Source organism: Haliaeetus leucocephalus, unplaced genomic scaffold (genome assembly GCF_000737465.1).
Source record: "Haliaeetus leucocephalus isolate CR32 unplaced genomic scaffold, Haliaeetus_leucocephalus-4.0 Scaffold656, whole genome shotgun sequence".
In the NCBI taxonomy this organism is placed as follows: Eukaryota; Metazoa; Chordata; class Aves; order Accipitriformes; family Accipitridae; genus Haliaeetus; species Haliaeetus leucocephalus.
Window position 1 is genome coordinate 4,019,671 of NW_010973092.1, and position 15,509 is coordinate 4,035,179.

The window sequence follows — 15,509 nt, forward strand, 5'->3', positions numbered from 1 at the left end:
CATGGTCTCCTTCCTATTATGTCACGTTCCTGCCTTTATTTTGAAATGGTTGAAATGCTTTGATTTAGTCTCAGATCATGTGCTGACATGAGCATCTTTAAAAACTCTCCTGGAGAGAAGTCAGGATTTCTCTGGTTTTGTGAAGTAGTAACTGCCAAGAGGCAAAAAGAACACAAACCAAAAATCTCCAAGCACCCCATTTCAAGGGAGTGTTTCTGCATTATAATGAAAAAGAAGAATGACCTGAAGTTCAGAAAACATACTGAGCATTAAAGGCTAAAAAATTGCACTACATCAGAGTGTGAAAAACTTACAGAAAGAGAAGGGGAAAAAAACCCCCAAACCCCACCAGACTGAAACAGTCATAAAACATAAAACTATTACTAACTCAGTAAGGAAAGAAAAGAGTATCTGTGCTTTTGAGATGCATCTATGTATAAGAATGAAAGAAACCCCTGAGATACAGGATACTAGGACTATCTACCTAGCCTTCAGAGGAGAGGAAAAAAAAAGCTTAAAAATATTTAAAGGGAGAAAAAGGAAGGTACTTTTCCCCTTAGCTCTTGCCACCTCCCTTTTTTCTTTTTCCTAAAGAAGTGATGTGTGCAACTTTTTTTTGACTTTTTGTTGTTGTTAATCTCAGACAGCTTCCCAGGATGCACAGCAGTTAAAAGAAACACCTTTATTTCCCCAGCCTATTCTTAGCTGCCTAAACCATCACTGCCTCAGTAAACACTTTAAATCAAACAGTTAACCAATAACATGTGCTGATCATTAGCAGTGCCTTAAGCTCACCTGTATTGTTCTGTTTCTTTAAAAGGGCAGCATTCAAAGCACCCTTCACCCTAAGAAGCATTTTATTTGAGTTGTTATTGCTGTAAGCAGGAACCCAGCTGAAGGAAATGTTAATTTTTTAAGGCCATCTATGAAGTTTAAAAGCATTCTTTTAAAGAAAAGGCCCAAATAAAGAAAACTATGAACATGAACAAGTGATGGGAAAAAAAAAAAAGGATATTTGATGGCTGAGAAAATTCAATAATGTAATATGAACACCTTACAGAAAACAAGCACTCCATTAATTATTTTCTAATGTTACCAATCTTCATCTTTAGGGGAAGAAGAAACTTTAGGGACAAAATATCAGCCTATTTCTGTTCTTCAATGTCAACACCCATTATAAGGTGTACCTAAAATTGTCTTAAGAGTCAGGTCACTTCAGTTTTAAATACTCCCAGCAAAGTTAAGCACAAAGTAGCAAAGCATGTGGTTTAAGTCAAAGAAAGAATGAACTTCCTCAGAGGCTCAGCACACCATTATAGCTTAAAGACCACTGTCCCTTGAAACACTTGAACCTGCTGCAACCAGAACACTGACATAAGTAGATACACTGTAAAAAGAAACACTGCTGCGAGAAATGAGATCGGGTTCAAGCTTTTCCTTAGTTGTGCTAATAGAATCTGTCTCCGAACACTGATCCATCTAGCACTTGTGCTTTTTGCTAGATCCCTAGCCTGCAGGTATATGCTTGTAAGTCAATCCAGCCACGTGAATGTGACTGAACTGGTGGTTTATTCTTACCCATTTTTAATTTTTTTTTTTTTTTTTTAAGCAAACCAATATTGCAAAAAGCCCATATGTTGATGCTGTTACAGTGGGGTTAATATTCTGTTCAGAAGACTACTTTTGTAATGTTGTTTGTGGGGTAAATTTGCAATGTTTTAAGTTTCGTTTGAGAGGAGAACTGCTATATAAATATCTTTACTTGCATGTCTAGTTGTGTATGTCTTTGGGGAAAGCATTTTCTTCCTTTGAAGCTTCTTGCTAAATGGAGGAAAAATAATACTTTTATCCTCCAAGAAGGTGCTGTGAGGATGAGATAATTATTTAAGGTGTTCTCATTCTGATGTGATGAGAGGAACAGAGAAAGGACTGCAATTATAAGCAAATAAGCTACGTTGATCTGGGGCAGATGAACAGAGTGTGCATTTATATACAGACTCAACCAAACAAATTGCTTATAGCATATGCAGTCTCAAAAATAATCTGTAAATTGAACAAAAATGTTTAAACAATGCTGTAAGCAATCTCAGCCCTCTGTAAACACCGAGAAACTCTCTGTTTAAAAGGAATGTATGTGCTTAACAGACAATTACAACCCAAACAAAGCCATCAGGCACAAAACTGGAGCAGGAAGGGCTGCAACACTGCAGCTCCAGTCCATATGCATTGATGTTAGTAGGAATTCTTCTGACTGCCTATGTGGAAGAAGAGTGTTTACAACAGGTCAAAGCAAATCCAGTGCTGGAATGCACAAAAGCCGTCAAAGCTCTGATGTAGGGGTGAGGGTACCCTGATTTTGGCTCAGATGTGCGATCAGCACAGCACTTACTTCAGCTATAACTTTTTTAGTCATCTATAAATCAGAGGGTCTTTTTGTGGTTTTTTTCTGTGCAAATTCAGTTTGTATTATTACTTTCACTGCTGCTATTTCACATTGTTCAGCAAAACCTACCAGTCAGATATTCCAGTACAGCAGCCATGTACACTGGAGCACCAACACCAATTCTGTACTTCGGGTGGCCTTTCTTAATGTAACGTAGCATTCTTCCAACAGGGAATATGACCCCAGCCTTTGCGGAGCGGGAAGTCTTGGTTGACTTCTTCTTTCCACCCCTGCTGGACATTTTGTCTGTATTGGGTCTGGAACAGCACTCTATATATAAAGAAGGGGAAAAAAAAAAAGTTATCAATAAGGACTGATGCTGTAATACCATATATTGAATTTCAAGACAGATCAGTATTTTGTGTTAGGCAATGCATTAGGGTGCCTAAAACATACACACAAGTTGCCTTTTCAGAGTATATACAAAAAGAACCTAAAAAAATGTACACAGAATGTTTACTTGCCATTGTCATCTTGGCATAATTTTATACAGTAAATATATAAGCCAGAGAAATTACTTCATTTAAATCTGCTTTGGAATTACTTTCCTGAAATTCTTAACAGATTAAACCGGGTACCATTAATGGAGCAAAGTGTGTTAACTACCTAACGTAAAACAGAGCTTATGCATTAAAGCTGAGGATGCTTTCTGCAAGGAGACTGACACAGCCCTCTGCTCTTTGAGAAAAACTCTTGATTGTGCATTTGAACAACTGTGGTGGGACTGTTACACTCATGAATAACTATGTTCCTAACCAGGAAAAAAATGCATCCACTAAAGGTTTCGTAAAGTGTATTCACCTTTCTTAAAGAATTAGATTTTTACGCATGTGTGAATTTACAGAACAAAGGCCTAAGCATGGCAAAATACATCTCCTGTACACTAAATGTTCTATTTTTAGAAAGATCTGAAATGAACACCTTGAGATTTGAACCAAACGGATACCAACTATCTCCACATCGAAGACTGTACTGCTTCAACATGCCCTCTAGGAATCTGATGAACTTCAATCTGCCACCTTTCCTTAACATAACAGTGGTCTAAACACCCAGCAGATATCTGACAACTGTATCTCAGTTTATGTCGGTGAAGAAACCTACTGCTGATACAGCTGTCAAACATATTTTTTTCTCTTTGATTTCTGCTCAGGCTGTAAATAGAAGCTGACAAATCTGAAGAGGTGGACAGTTTGCAGGCTTTCAAGGTACCTTTGAAGGTTTAGATGATGCACTGGGTTTTGAAATTAACTCAGAGGAAAGGAAACAGTCCCCATCTCCCCCTCCCTCCCTCCTGCGTGTCTGAACTCTAGGGAAACCAGCAGTATGCATCAGTGATACACATACCCCTGTACATCCTACTTCTTTCCTGGCTGCACAAATCCTACCTAATACAAATGCAAATTCGCTGGTGTGTTTATATACTCCACAATGAAACCCCTTTAAGCCTGCTTTCCCATCACACCAGTTCTCCACTTGTCTTTTTGTCTCTCATTTATTCTGAATTCTGTCCTTGTCCTTATAAACTTAACTGTATTTGCCATAGGTCTGAATCCACAACAATTGACTGAGCTCAGACTTAGGCAAAACAGGTTCACCAACCCCACTTCTAAGTTTTGCAACTTCTGCTCTGTGCTGACATGTCCTGCAGTCTTTTAAATCTCCATGAGTCACTGAGATTCAGACTACATAACTACCAAATGAAGACCACTCAGGATAACTAAAGAAATGCAAGTATCAAACATTTCTTTTCCTTTCCACTTCCACACTCCATTCATCAGAGCCTATACTTGCATAGCACATTAAGTAAAATAAATGCAACGGGCTCACTGCTTGTTAAAGGTAAAGGAAATAATCCCATCTTATTAGCTCAGATGAAAGTCACGCTACATTTATGAAACTGATGTCAAAACACAGACAGGAAACTTTGGAGGAGGGAAGCCATCAAAAGGGCTTCTTCCCCTTTCCTCTGCTGTGAACTCAGCTCTGTAACAACTATTATTCTGTGAAGAAGAGGACAAAAGCCAATTTTCTTGCCTTGAGAAACTGCCTAACTGGAGCTCACAACTCGTTTCAAAAACCTTCCATTTAATTTCATTTTCTCATCTAGTTAGCTCTGTCTTTGTTAGCAGAAAGGCTGGGTGTGGCTTTGAGTTGGTTATGGACTTTCTGCCAGAAATTATTTTCATAGTTCAAAATCCATTTTCATCAATACTACAGATGTTTAATCTCACAAATGTTGAGAAGTTCATTGAATCAAACACCAGGGAAAGCTGCATGAGAATTACCTGTGCTTCTAGCTTCCCCCATAATTCCTTTAGTTTGTAACTGATAGATGAATGATGAAAAACATAATTTTTCCAGGGAAAACCTGCAAACCTTGAGCAGTAAAAGTCTATTAACCATTTGGCTTATGAGTTTATGGGAGAGTCAGAATAGCTGGAAGATAATATGGAAACCCTTACTTCCTGATGTTGGGGTTTTTTTTTCTTTGGGAGAGTGTCATCTAGCCATCATCTGCATTTGGATCAAAGTATGAGTAATGCAGCAACACAGAATTACTGCCAAAGAGGCTTTGAAGGAGCTGGAGTAAATACAGCTCACCCAATCTAAAAATCCAAATGAAAGACACACATGGATGGCCATGCTGTAGCTGGTAACAGAAAGAGATGAAAGAGCACTGCCCTTTCATTTTTAGTTCCAAGAAAATGACTATTCATAGACAAATAATGGAAATGGTTTCTTCATATGTCGAAACAAATAGGTACTGTGTATCACTGCCTCTGGATACATACCACCTATTCAAAGTGATGCTAAGTTTGTTGTTAACATACTGCCAATTGTCATTGGTCATGCTGAACCAACCTCCCCTATACCAGCCTTGAGCAAAACACTTTGCTGTTAGCTTCCAACCTCTTTCATCTGGTCTTCAGAAGATGTTCTTCCCTTTAACGTACTATTTTCTACCTAATACCTCCAAGCCTCCTGTCATCTGCAGCTAACGCCTACCCGTATATAAAATGGTGTATTTTTTTTCTTTCATAATAAGCTTATTTCTGCAAACTCTAGAAGTTAATTCCCCCCTTTATTTTATACTCCTGGTGACATTTCTCTTGTTAATATTCAGGATAACCCTGGACCTCTCTTGGCAATTAACTGGATCCTCTCATACTGTACATTAAAGAGCCTTCTAGCTTTAAGTTTATTTGTGAGGAAAAAATTTGCCTGAACCAGAACGGTGGGAGACTTGCACACTGAAAAAAGCAAGAACTTCTGGAACTTTTAGTATCAAAGGTGAAATGCAATAAAGATGAGTTTCAGATCTTCCTGTCTCAAGGATCCCATTCCTACAACATGTGGTGAATCACTGTATCTTTAGATGTTGGGGGTGGAGGGAGGGAAATTCCAATTAAGTTTCAAGTACCACTTTTAATTCTGCCAACCATGCAATTCGGAAGGGGAAAAAGAGAGCCTGCCATGGAAGACCTTTTTCAGGCTTACGTATGGATTCAGGATCATTACTTTGCAGAACCTGTTTGTCCTGCCTTTGAGCTGAGGGATGGCCCAATGAGCTCTCAAAGTTTCTTCTCTAGTTCCAGTTCTCCACAGCAAAAGAAAAGGGAAAGAGATTTCACTTGCAACAGCCACCAAAAGATGTATTGAAGTTAAATGTAAAGAGCATGGCAACAGATCAAAAACCAAAGAAAACTCTGTGCCTTACATGTTCTCAAATGGTTTATCTTTGTAACACCAGAAACTCTGGAATGCTGCCAACATTAATGAACCAGAGCTGTTTGCTGAGTCACTGCTAGCCAGCAGATGAGGGAGGCAACCAAAGGGAACCTTATCACACGTGCCATAGTTCAGACAAGATTTGAACAGGATCATTTACAGTTTAAAAAAAAAAAAAAAAAAATCACAGTCAATGACAGTCAGTAGACCAGTCCTTTCTCTTCTTCCCTCTCTCTTGCCTTTGCAATGCATTTACTGAGCAACTCTGCCATATACATAGCATCTTCAAAGAGTTGACAATAAAGTGATTTTGTTTCAATGTGACAGTTCACAAAATTATCACTGTGATAATCGGGGGATATCACCAAGGAGTCAACTTATCCAAGACCACCTTTGACTTCAAATCAAATTTAATGCTATATTCTTCAGTGGCTCTGCTGTGCTTGGACACAGATTGCCCTGTTGCAGAATTTAGCACCAGATTCATAGCCTTTTGAAAACCCCTTAAAGACTGCAGTGAGATTCGTACTGCTTTCTAAGATCTCAAAATTCACAGAAATGAGAATCTGATGGTATATTAATTTGGCTCACAGCAAAGATTCAAGCTACAAGGCTCCTCTACTGTCACATCTTTGTGAGCCAGATATAAATTCTCTAAGAAACAAAACAATATCAAGGTGTAGTGATGAAATCAGCATTATTAAAATTTTTCTGTTTAAAATTGGCTGTAGTAACTCTTGTTGGCCATATTTTTCTGTGTGAAGATCAACACTCCACTAAACCACACTTTCAAATACTATCTTCCTAAAATGCACATAGGCATCTGTTTTTCTGAAAGCTTTAACATCACATAATTCTGAAAGTACAGCCTGCACATCCTGGTAAAGTGATACCTAATTTCCAAGTACCAGTACTTCATTAGCTCAGTCAATTTGATGCTTTCATCAAACAGTAGTAATAAAAACCGCCTGCTATTAATAGTTTTCAGGTACTGGTTCTTAATGACTTGACAAATTACTAAGAATGCTACTGCTGTCAGGCAGGGACTGTTCTGATCATGGGCTTACATTGGTGTATTAACTGCACTCAGCAAACAGATGATTAAATTTAGATCTACGTGATCACATCAGCAGTGTTGTGGAATCCAGGAGACTATTGCTACAATGGGAAAAATACTAAGATTTAGTAATTGTTTTTTCTTCTTTCCAGTACAAAGACTAAGCCAGAAAGTTCATTTCTGTATCACAAGAGATTAACTGCAATGCTATTTTCTTTCCATTGTTTCAAAAGATTAACAATGTAAGTGCTGCCATTCTCTCTTAAATCTATTTATGTACTATAATAATAGCTGCTCGCTGAACTCTTTTTGAAAAGGTGCATTTGAATTTGCTTTGACAACTAACTTGCTCTGTTCTTGGCTAATCAGAAGCTAGTCTGGCATATTTATAAAATGCACTGCTCATAGTCGGTATAAAATGGTCTCTAATAATGCTTGCCTAGCACAACAGTGTCTCAGTCTGTGACTGTGGCTTCTAGGTACGACAGTAATAAAAGAAGAGCTAATCACTCAGTTATTGTTTGATCTGATGTGATTTCAAATTTTAGCTTAAGTGCTTTATCAAAGCAATAACTCTTTGTGGTCTGAAACAGACAGAGGAGTGAAACTGGTTGTGATAGAGCAGTTCCACCACTACATTAATTTCTCATCTGAAAAGGTAACACCATACATACATTTAATTTCACTTAGAAAACCAAGAGAACATTCCTCATCTAGGAATGCCCAATAGGTGTACTTTCTGTTGAAGATTAGTAAGACTAAAATTCCCATAGTGATAACGTAAAGGATGGGAAAAAGAGGAATAACATTTTCACAAAATCTGTGTGCAAAACAAAATATTGTTGCACAATTGTATTCAACTGGTGAAAGTCCCTCCCTCCCACAATGGGTCTGAAACCCCAAAACAAATATCCCCTTAATGCGCAAACCCCCACTATGAACAGTACTGGGAGAATGACAACAGTTTTAGCTGGGCATCCTGCCACCAATAGTCAGGAAAACGTAAATACAATTGTCTTCACTGACCACTGCTGGGAGTACTAGCATGAAATCAAGCCCATTTGTGCATTATAGCTTGTTGTATACTAGGGAGGAAGCATAAAATTTGATACAGGATGTTAAATCACTGGACCATTTATGAATTCAATGTTCAGAAAAACTGTTTTAAAGAACATTTTGAAAACTTTGCCCCTTGACATTTTTGGAAGAAAGCAAAAACGCAATAAGGAATTTACATGGATGCTTCCAAGGCAAAATCCAGATGTAGAATGAAATTTAAGATAGACGCCACGCTGCTGAGGGAAGGGAGTGCAAAAACTTGACCCACTGAGAAGGCCATGAATGGTGTGATTCTAGCACCACTCCTTTTGGAGCAAGGACCACGAGCTGAATCCTGCCCATACTCTTTAAGGAGGGGTCTGGGTAAGGAACTATAGCTTCTTTACATGTCTATAGCCTCTTTCCCTGACAAGTGAGCAAGCACTGCACTCTTCTCACAAACACTGCACGTTTCTTTTCCGATTTACCTCTAGGAAGCACTGGGCTGACAAAACCTAATGCTCACTGCAGTGCCCACTGGGTCAATATTCCCTCTCCCAAGGGAGGCGCTCTCCAGAGGCTCCTTTTTTCCTCTTGTGGCATCAGTTCCAGATTCCTGCTCCTTTAACCCTACTTCACAACCTTGTTGGGGCAGGACTACCATTTATGCAGAACAGACAACAGGCCATGATCCTGGCTGACAGAGTTGTACAAAAATACTTTTGAATTTCTTTGGGAAAGCAAGATTTTGACCATTCTTCAGGAATGTGACTATATCACCTATCTTATCACGAGAATATCTTTTATCAAAGCTCATTGCTGTGTATTGAAATTTTACCTGCAGAACCAGGCAACTCCTAAGGACAATTTTAAACATGCTGATTTATTTTAAGACTAAGTTTGCAATGGTCGATTTTTCTTTTTGCTAATGCTGATCTATAAAATAAGCAGTGCTCAAGCACTCTTCCTATATTACTGTCATTAGGCCAAATTCTAGGCTTACTACTAGTTTTTAGATCAGTTATGGCTTAATCCACACTGTCAACATTTGGCTTTACTGGCTATTAGAAGGGTATGCCTTACACACAACAAATAAAGTTACTCTTTAATAACCCAGAAAGCCTAGAAGATTTCAGCGTGAAAGATTATGATACATAACACAGCAAAACAACCTGCAACCATTACTAAGTAAACAACAATATAATTCCTTTCTTTCAGAACACTTAAAAAAACCAAACCACGCAACACATTGGGAAGTTTTCTAGGACCACTTGATACAAAATGTCTCATGCCCAATTACATTAAAATGTATTTTTCAAAGCAACTGTAATTGTCTTGTTCCTGCCAAAATCTTTTAACTCTGGGTTGTGCCTAAGAACCCAGGTTCCGTTTTTATTAATTGCTCACTTGCTCCTTAGCTCATTTATTTTTTCTACTCTTAGGAATGGGGGAGGCAGTGGATCTGCAAAGTTCCCTACAGACCTGTTGCTAAGTGACAGCCACACACAGTCCTGGGGAAAAAGAAAAAAAAAAAATGGTCTTTCGTCTGTATGGTCAAGAGATAAATAACAAGCCTCATCCAGATATATTTCAACAACCAGTCTCCTTCCATCACCGTAAATGAAGCAACCTCAGTTTTATACCACCCTATGTGCATATGAGCTGGTTCCAACTGCCAGCTTCAGATGCAAATTCATGGGCCTTCTGCAACTTACTTCTAAAGCTTACAGAGAAAACAAAGGGATTATAGGAAGATATGAGTTACAGAAACAGTTCGTTCCCCTTACTGTCTTCTACATGCACGAATATGTCAGTCTTCGGTCTAAATCCAGGCGCTTCTGTGATATACCTTGTGCCAAGTCTTAGGAACCTGCATTCACCTGCGTCTTGCAGTACTTGCAGTCCCCTATGAGAAACACCCACACCCAGAGACAGTCCGTATAGGTTGCTCAAATCCTGCAGGCAGACATATTGCAGGCTATACGAGAAGTGACAGTTCTAAAAGAATATGGGGCCCTGCTTCTAACCGAACATTAATTTTTACCACTCTCGGAAGCCTTTGCTTACGGTTTTAAAAATGTCATTCGGCCTTTTTTTTATTAAGTCATTCACATGCAGCGGGTAACTTTTATGCCTCGGTTTCTTCCTCCCAAAGCGAAACACACCGAAAACACGTTCAGCTGCCTTTCACTTGCGCTTTTTGCGGTCTCTCCAGATTATCTTCTCCTGCCCGATGACCCGAGGTGGGAAAAAACGAAGAAGGAGTCCGTGCGTGTGTATAAAGGCAGCGAGACGTGAGGAACGGCGGCTCGCCCCCCCCCCGAGCCGTTCCTTGAAACCTCCCCGCAGGGTGGGCGAGCGACCGTCTGCGGGGTGTCCGCTGGACTCCTTCCAGCCGCCGTACCGTAACCCAGATGCAGCTTCTACAGAAATAAAAACCCCGCTGCCACCATTTCGCTGGGAGCCGGGTAGAATCTTCCCGGCTTCACCCCAGGCACGACAAGAAGAGGCAAGAACCCACAGACCGCCCGGCGCGGCCCGGGCCCCCGCTTTTCCTCAGGGAAGGGCGGGGAAAGGGGGGCCAGCACCCCACCTTCCTCACAGACCACCCCCGCTCGGCTCGGCGACCCTGGCACCCCGGCCCGGCTGCCACCCCGCCGCGGAAAAGCCCCCTCAGCGTCGTCGTCGTCCGTCCGTGTACCCCCCCCCCCCCCCCCCCCCTCCTTCCCCACACGGCGGGCGGCCGTACGTAAGGCGGGCGAACCCTTTCGCGCCGGGTACGGCGGTGCGAACCGCACCAGTGACTTACAGCGCGGCCTCCGGCGGCAAGATGTCTCCCGGCGGCCGGCGGCGGCCCCGCTCCCGCTGCCCTCCTCCTCCTCCTCCTCCGCCGCCGCTGCCTCCGCTCCGCTCCGCCCGCGGGGCCAACGGGAACGGCTCGACGGGCTGGCGGCGAACTCCCACAATGCCTTGCGCGCCCCCCGCGTCACATCCCTCCCTCCCTCCCCGCCTAGGCCCCTCCCCTCTCCCCTCACGGCGGCCGTTGGCGGGGCCCGCGGTTCGCCGTCCCCTCACGGAGACCCGGGGCCGGGGGGAATCGTTCGCCTCTTCGCCTCTGGCAGCGGTACGAGGTCTCCCGCTTCGCCGGTACAGGCCCTCGGCTGCCCGCCCCCCACCCCAGGCGGGGAGCGAGGCCCTCCGGCCCCCGTGGCAGCTGGCTGCCATGCGGGCGACCGGCTTGGCTGTGTGGGGCTGGGCCTTGGCACCGCGTCCTCCACAGCTGCTCCTCGCCGGGCCATTGTGTACAAACGTGTTGGCTCCTAAATCTTCAGCGGCGAGGACAAGGCCGGGGTGGGGGGTAAGGGGGGGGGGTTAATGCCACATTCCTCCTGAAAGGAAGTTTTTGGTTCGGGAAGGGAGTGAGGGACTGGATGGTTAGCGCTGGCGCGAGGCGTTAACGCGCTTTTTCTGCTTTCCTCGTGCTGTACAAAAATGGCTTGCTGCCATTTTATAGGAGCCCCAGATGGAGCTATTGGAGGAGTTTCCGCATGGGAGATGCAGATGTCCTTGAGCGTGCCTTGCTGGGTTGGGAGAGGTGGGTTGCTTCTGCCCCCCCACCCGCACGCCCAGCCGGCAAATGGAGGGTGCACCCCCTCACCGCCTTCCCCTTTCCAGCTTTCTTCCAGTTGCCTTGCCCACTGGCTGCCCAGTGGAAGAGGGTAGCTGCTACAGCGGGTCTTGGCTGCAGGACAGACAAGCCGTAACAGATTGCCTCTGGGCTTACAACGGTGGGACTAGAGGCAGCTGGAGTTTTGAAAGTCATGGAGGACTCTGGGCTTGCTACAGCTCCCACTTTGGCTGCTCCTACCCGAGTGGAGCATCCCCTTTCTTCAGTGCCCAAAGCGGGATGCCAGCCCGTAGCCTCTTCCCCAGCGTCCCTTGATGTTTTTTTATGGCTAGAGCTATGACAGGTGGCAGTGGCACAGTGGCGTAATATTGCAACTACTGATAGCTAGTAGAGGCAAGGTGCTTCTCTCTGTTCCACTCTTCTCATTAACTACCCTCAGCTCCAGCTCTCCTTATTTTGCTCAGTATTGGCACATATTCACAGTACATTTGTCATACGAAACAGAAAGCAGAAAGGAAGAAAATGGTTTAAAGGAACAATGAAAAATGGGGAACTGGGAACAGCTTATATAAAACATGTGGGGCTGGTCTGAGAAACACCCCTTCAAAAAGTGTTTCTGAAATAAAGGGCCAGAAGACGTAGTACGCACAGGGCTGCATGGTGTGCATGCAGCCTACAAAAGGAATGTTGTGTTCAATTCCAGTAGACAAGCTCGGGCATTGTAATTGTGGTGGTGTCATCCATATAAATGGCCAGGCTTGGTCTGTTTTTTAATGCAGCTGAACACTGCGTCTCCCAAGACATCTCTCATTACGTTTTTGTGCAGCATACGGTCAAATGCAACCTTGGCCTGACTGTGCTCCCCAAGTGCTAATTGTGACCTGAATGCTATTCAGACACACAGTTTTGCCTAACAAAGACTCCCTGCTAAGTAAAGTACCCTATAGTCCCTGATTGCCCTTAACCCAAGGATATGGATACAGTACTTATTAGGCCATCTGCCATGGCTCCTCTTACACAGCTGAGGACACACTCTACTTTCCCTGTGTTCCCATCCACACACACCATCTCCCTCCCACCTCTTCCTCCTCCGTGTTCACAGCACAGCGGAGCTCCGCTCCCTTTTTCCTTGCTGGGAGTGCTACCCACACAGTAACCCTTCCCATGTGCTGTGCAGAGCACTGAACAGAACTGGTCCTCCAATGCTTGGCTGTTCCCACTCCGTTTTGCTGTCACCCACACAAGTTTTATTAACAAAAAAAAAAAACCCCAACCAACCCCCAAATATCTCTGTTGACATGATGAGCTACAAAGGCCCATGTGGAATTTAAAGAACCCACAACACTGTCTAATGGGGTTGATACAAGGCTACAAGGTGAAGGGAGCTGACCTACAATGACAGAAGGGGTTATCTTGGAAACCAGCGTAGGTCGCTTTCTATGCTCTTCTGCTATCATCGTTCATTTTGTCTGTTTTTTAAGGGGAGTCTCTGGATTTTGTGCTTTTGAAGAAAGCCTTCAAAACACAATTGGTAAGGATTTCTGGAGTGGTAGCTGCCTGAGTTTGCAGAGGGCCTGAACAATTTGTCCATGGAATAGGTTGCTAGCATGAAGACTGCTGTTGATCACTTTAATGTTAACATTGACTGGCTCACCTCCCACCAAAGCACAGATTTATCATACTTCACATCTACTAGGTCTGCAAAGAGCACCCATTTTGAGAGCGCAGTCTGTCACAAATGTCTAAAAGGGCGCGTTGCTTACAAAAGTCTGTGAAACTATACTACATAAACTACCTCATTAAAACAAACCTTGGCTTAGATTTTATTCCCTTTGCCAGTTTGGTGATGTATTTATTTATATATAGAATGATAAAAAGCACCTTTCCAGAGCTCTGCTGTCTTTATGATTAATATAAACAGTTCATATTCTTACATTCTTGTATTCTTCATTTTGACACCCCGACTCTAATCAATTTTAGCAACCTCAAGGGACTATTTGCAGAAGATAGTTCTGAGTGACTGAGAATATAAACACCTAATTTGTTTATGCAGCATAGGTGGCGGCGAAGAAAATAATTACTTGGGAGGGGGCAGAGCAGTGTCGGAAGGGTTGCGGCTGATGGTAATCCTCTTAAACTTAGATAAGCGTTTTCACTTTGGGGTAGCTATCTTAATTCTGAATGCATCGCCTCATTTGTCATTGGTGTTTATTTGTCATTGTGTGTTTATTGGATATTGAGAATGCATGTCCTAGGTTACTTCAGTTTGCTGAAATATCTCTTCAGGATGTAGTGTGCCCAGCCAGCAGATCCCTGCTGTTTTCCTACCACCTTCACATGGTCAAAAGAAATGACAGATTCCTCAGGCATGACCTACTTCTCTGAAGGAGCTATCTGAACCTCCTTCAGCTGCTTAGTCTCCTCTCTTTTTGCAGACTATATGACTAACCCATGCTTCAGTTAACTCCTTATAGTCAGCTTACAATCACATATATGTACCTGTAATGTGGGTAATGCTACTGACATTCTTGCGATGTCCGTCAGATGGGCACAGTGACCTCGTACCAAATCCAGTCAGTGCTCACCACACACTTAATGCAACCCACAGACCTAGTATCTGTCCCAGCAGAGTATTAACTGTGATTTCCAGAGGGCTGACACTGGCCTTCCAGCAGATTGCTGTAATCTACCGTGGTTGTTACTGTATTGAGAAATTAGGCACTACAGTACTTGAATGTGTGTGGGACAGGTCTTTTACTTTTCTTTCACTTCGCTCTGGTTTCCAGCCACCATAAAGATCTGCAGCTTCCCTGTTATTCAAAATTAGCCCATCAAGATCAGGAGCTTCTGCAAGAGAGATTGACCACAAACTGATGCTGGAACCATGGTGTGTTTTGATACCTGTTTTGTGCAGGGTCGGAGCCATTGATCTTAATGATGCCTTTTTATCTTTATTATCTAGACAAACAGAGAACTGCAGTTTGGTTTCCAGCACACTTCAAATACTGACAGCTGACTTTGTCGAAGTGAGCTGCTGTTTTACACTCAGCCTTTATCTACCACAGGTGAACAGAATTAATTCCATTTTCAGATAGTCACTCTTTGCTTTGTCATTCAAGTCATGACAATTGTGACGATATTCCCCCTCTTCCGAACATGGAAAACAATTATTTGTTCCTGCCTCGATGTTCTCAAGGCACTGTCAACTCTATATTAATTGCCAGGCGTGTTGTTCTGTAGCAGAAGTGCCAACTGGTGCTAATATCTTATGATGAGATTAATAATTCCAGGGCACAAGAAGTGGATGTCTGGGATTCATTTCCCAGGCTGGTAGACAGAGCTAAGTTAGTACTGATAATTTGCTTCTTTTGTTCCAAACTTTTGTAGGCGGGCTACTACTTATTATTTTCCCAAAATGAAATTTGTGCCAACCAACTTTTTCAACTATGTATGCCATTTTAGTATTTTTTTTCTTTTAGAAAAATATCAACTTATGGAAATTTTTATCAATGCTTACACCCACACCCCCTATCAAAAAAATGCTCAATTGCTTTGAAAATATTTTGAATAAAGTGTCACTTTTTTAAAAAAAGAAGGCAACCTTTTTCCATTTT

General features: G+C 42.6%; 1 protein-coding gene across 5 annotated transcripts in view; it reads right to left on the reverse strand.

The window, feature by feature from the left end:
- The window catches only part of LOC104838862 (core histone macro-H2A.1), a 47,604-nt gene extending 36,383 nt beyond the window's left edge, over positions 1-11,221 (reverse strand). For 2 of the 5 annotated variants that reach the window (XM_010578870.1, XM_010578868.1), the window contains exons 1-3: positions 11,174-11,221; positions 11,077-11,137; positions 2,513-2,713 (exon numbers count right to left, since the gene is read on the reverse strand). In XM_010578870.1, coding sequence (XP_010577172.1) covers positions 2,513-2,684 — 172 coding nt within the window. In that variant the 5' untranslated portion in view covers positions 2,685-2,713; positions 11,077-11,137; positions 11,174-11,221. Of the gene's footprint in view, positions 1-2,512; positions 2,714-10,334; positions 10,691-11,076 lie in introns of all 5 variants that reach the window. The other 3 variants (XM_010578871.1, XM_010578869.1, XM_010578867.1) reach the window with 2 other exon arrangements.
- Positions 11,222-15,509: the final 4,288 nt, after the last annotated feature.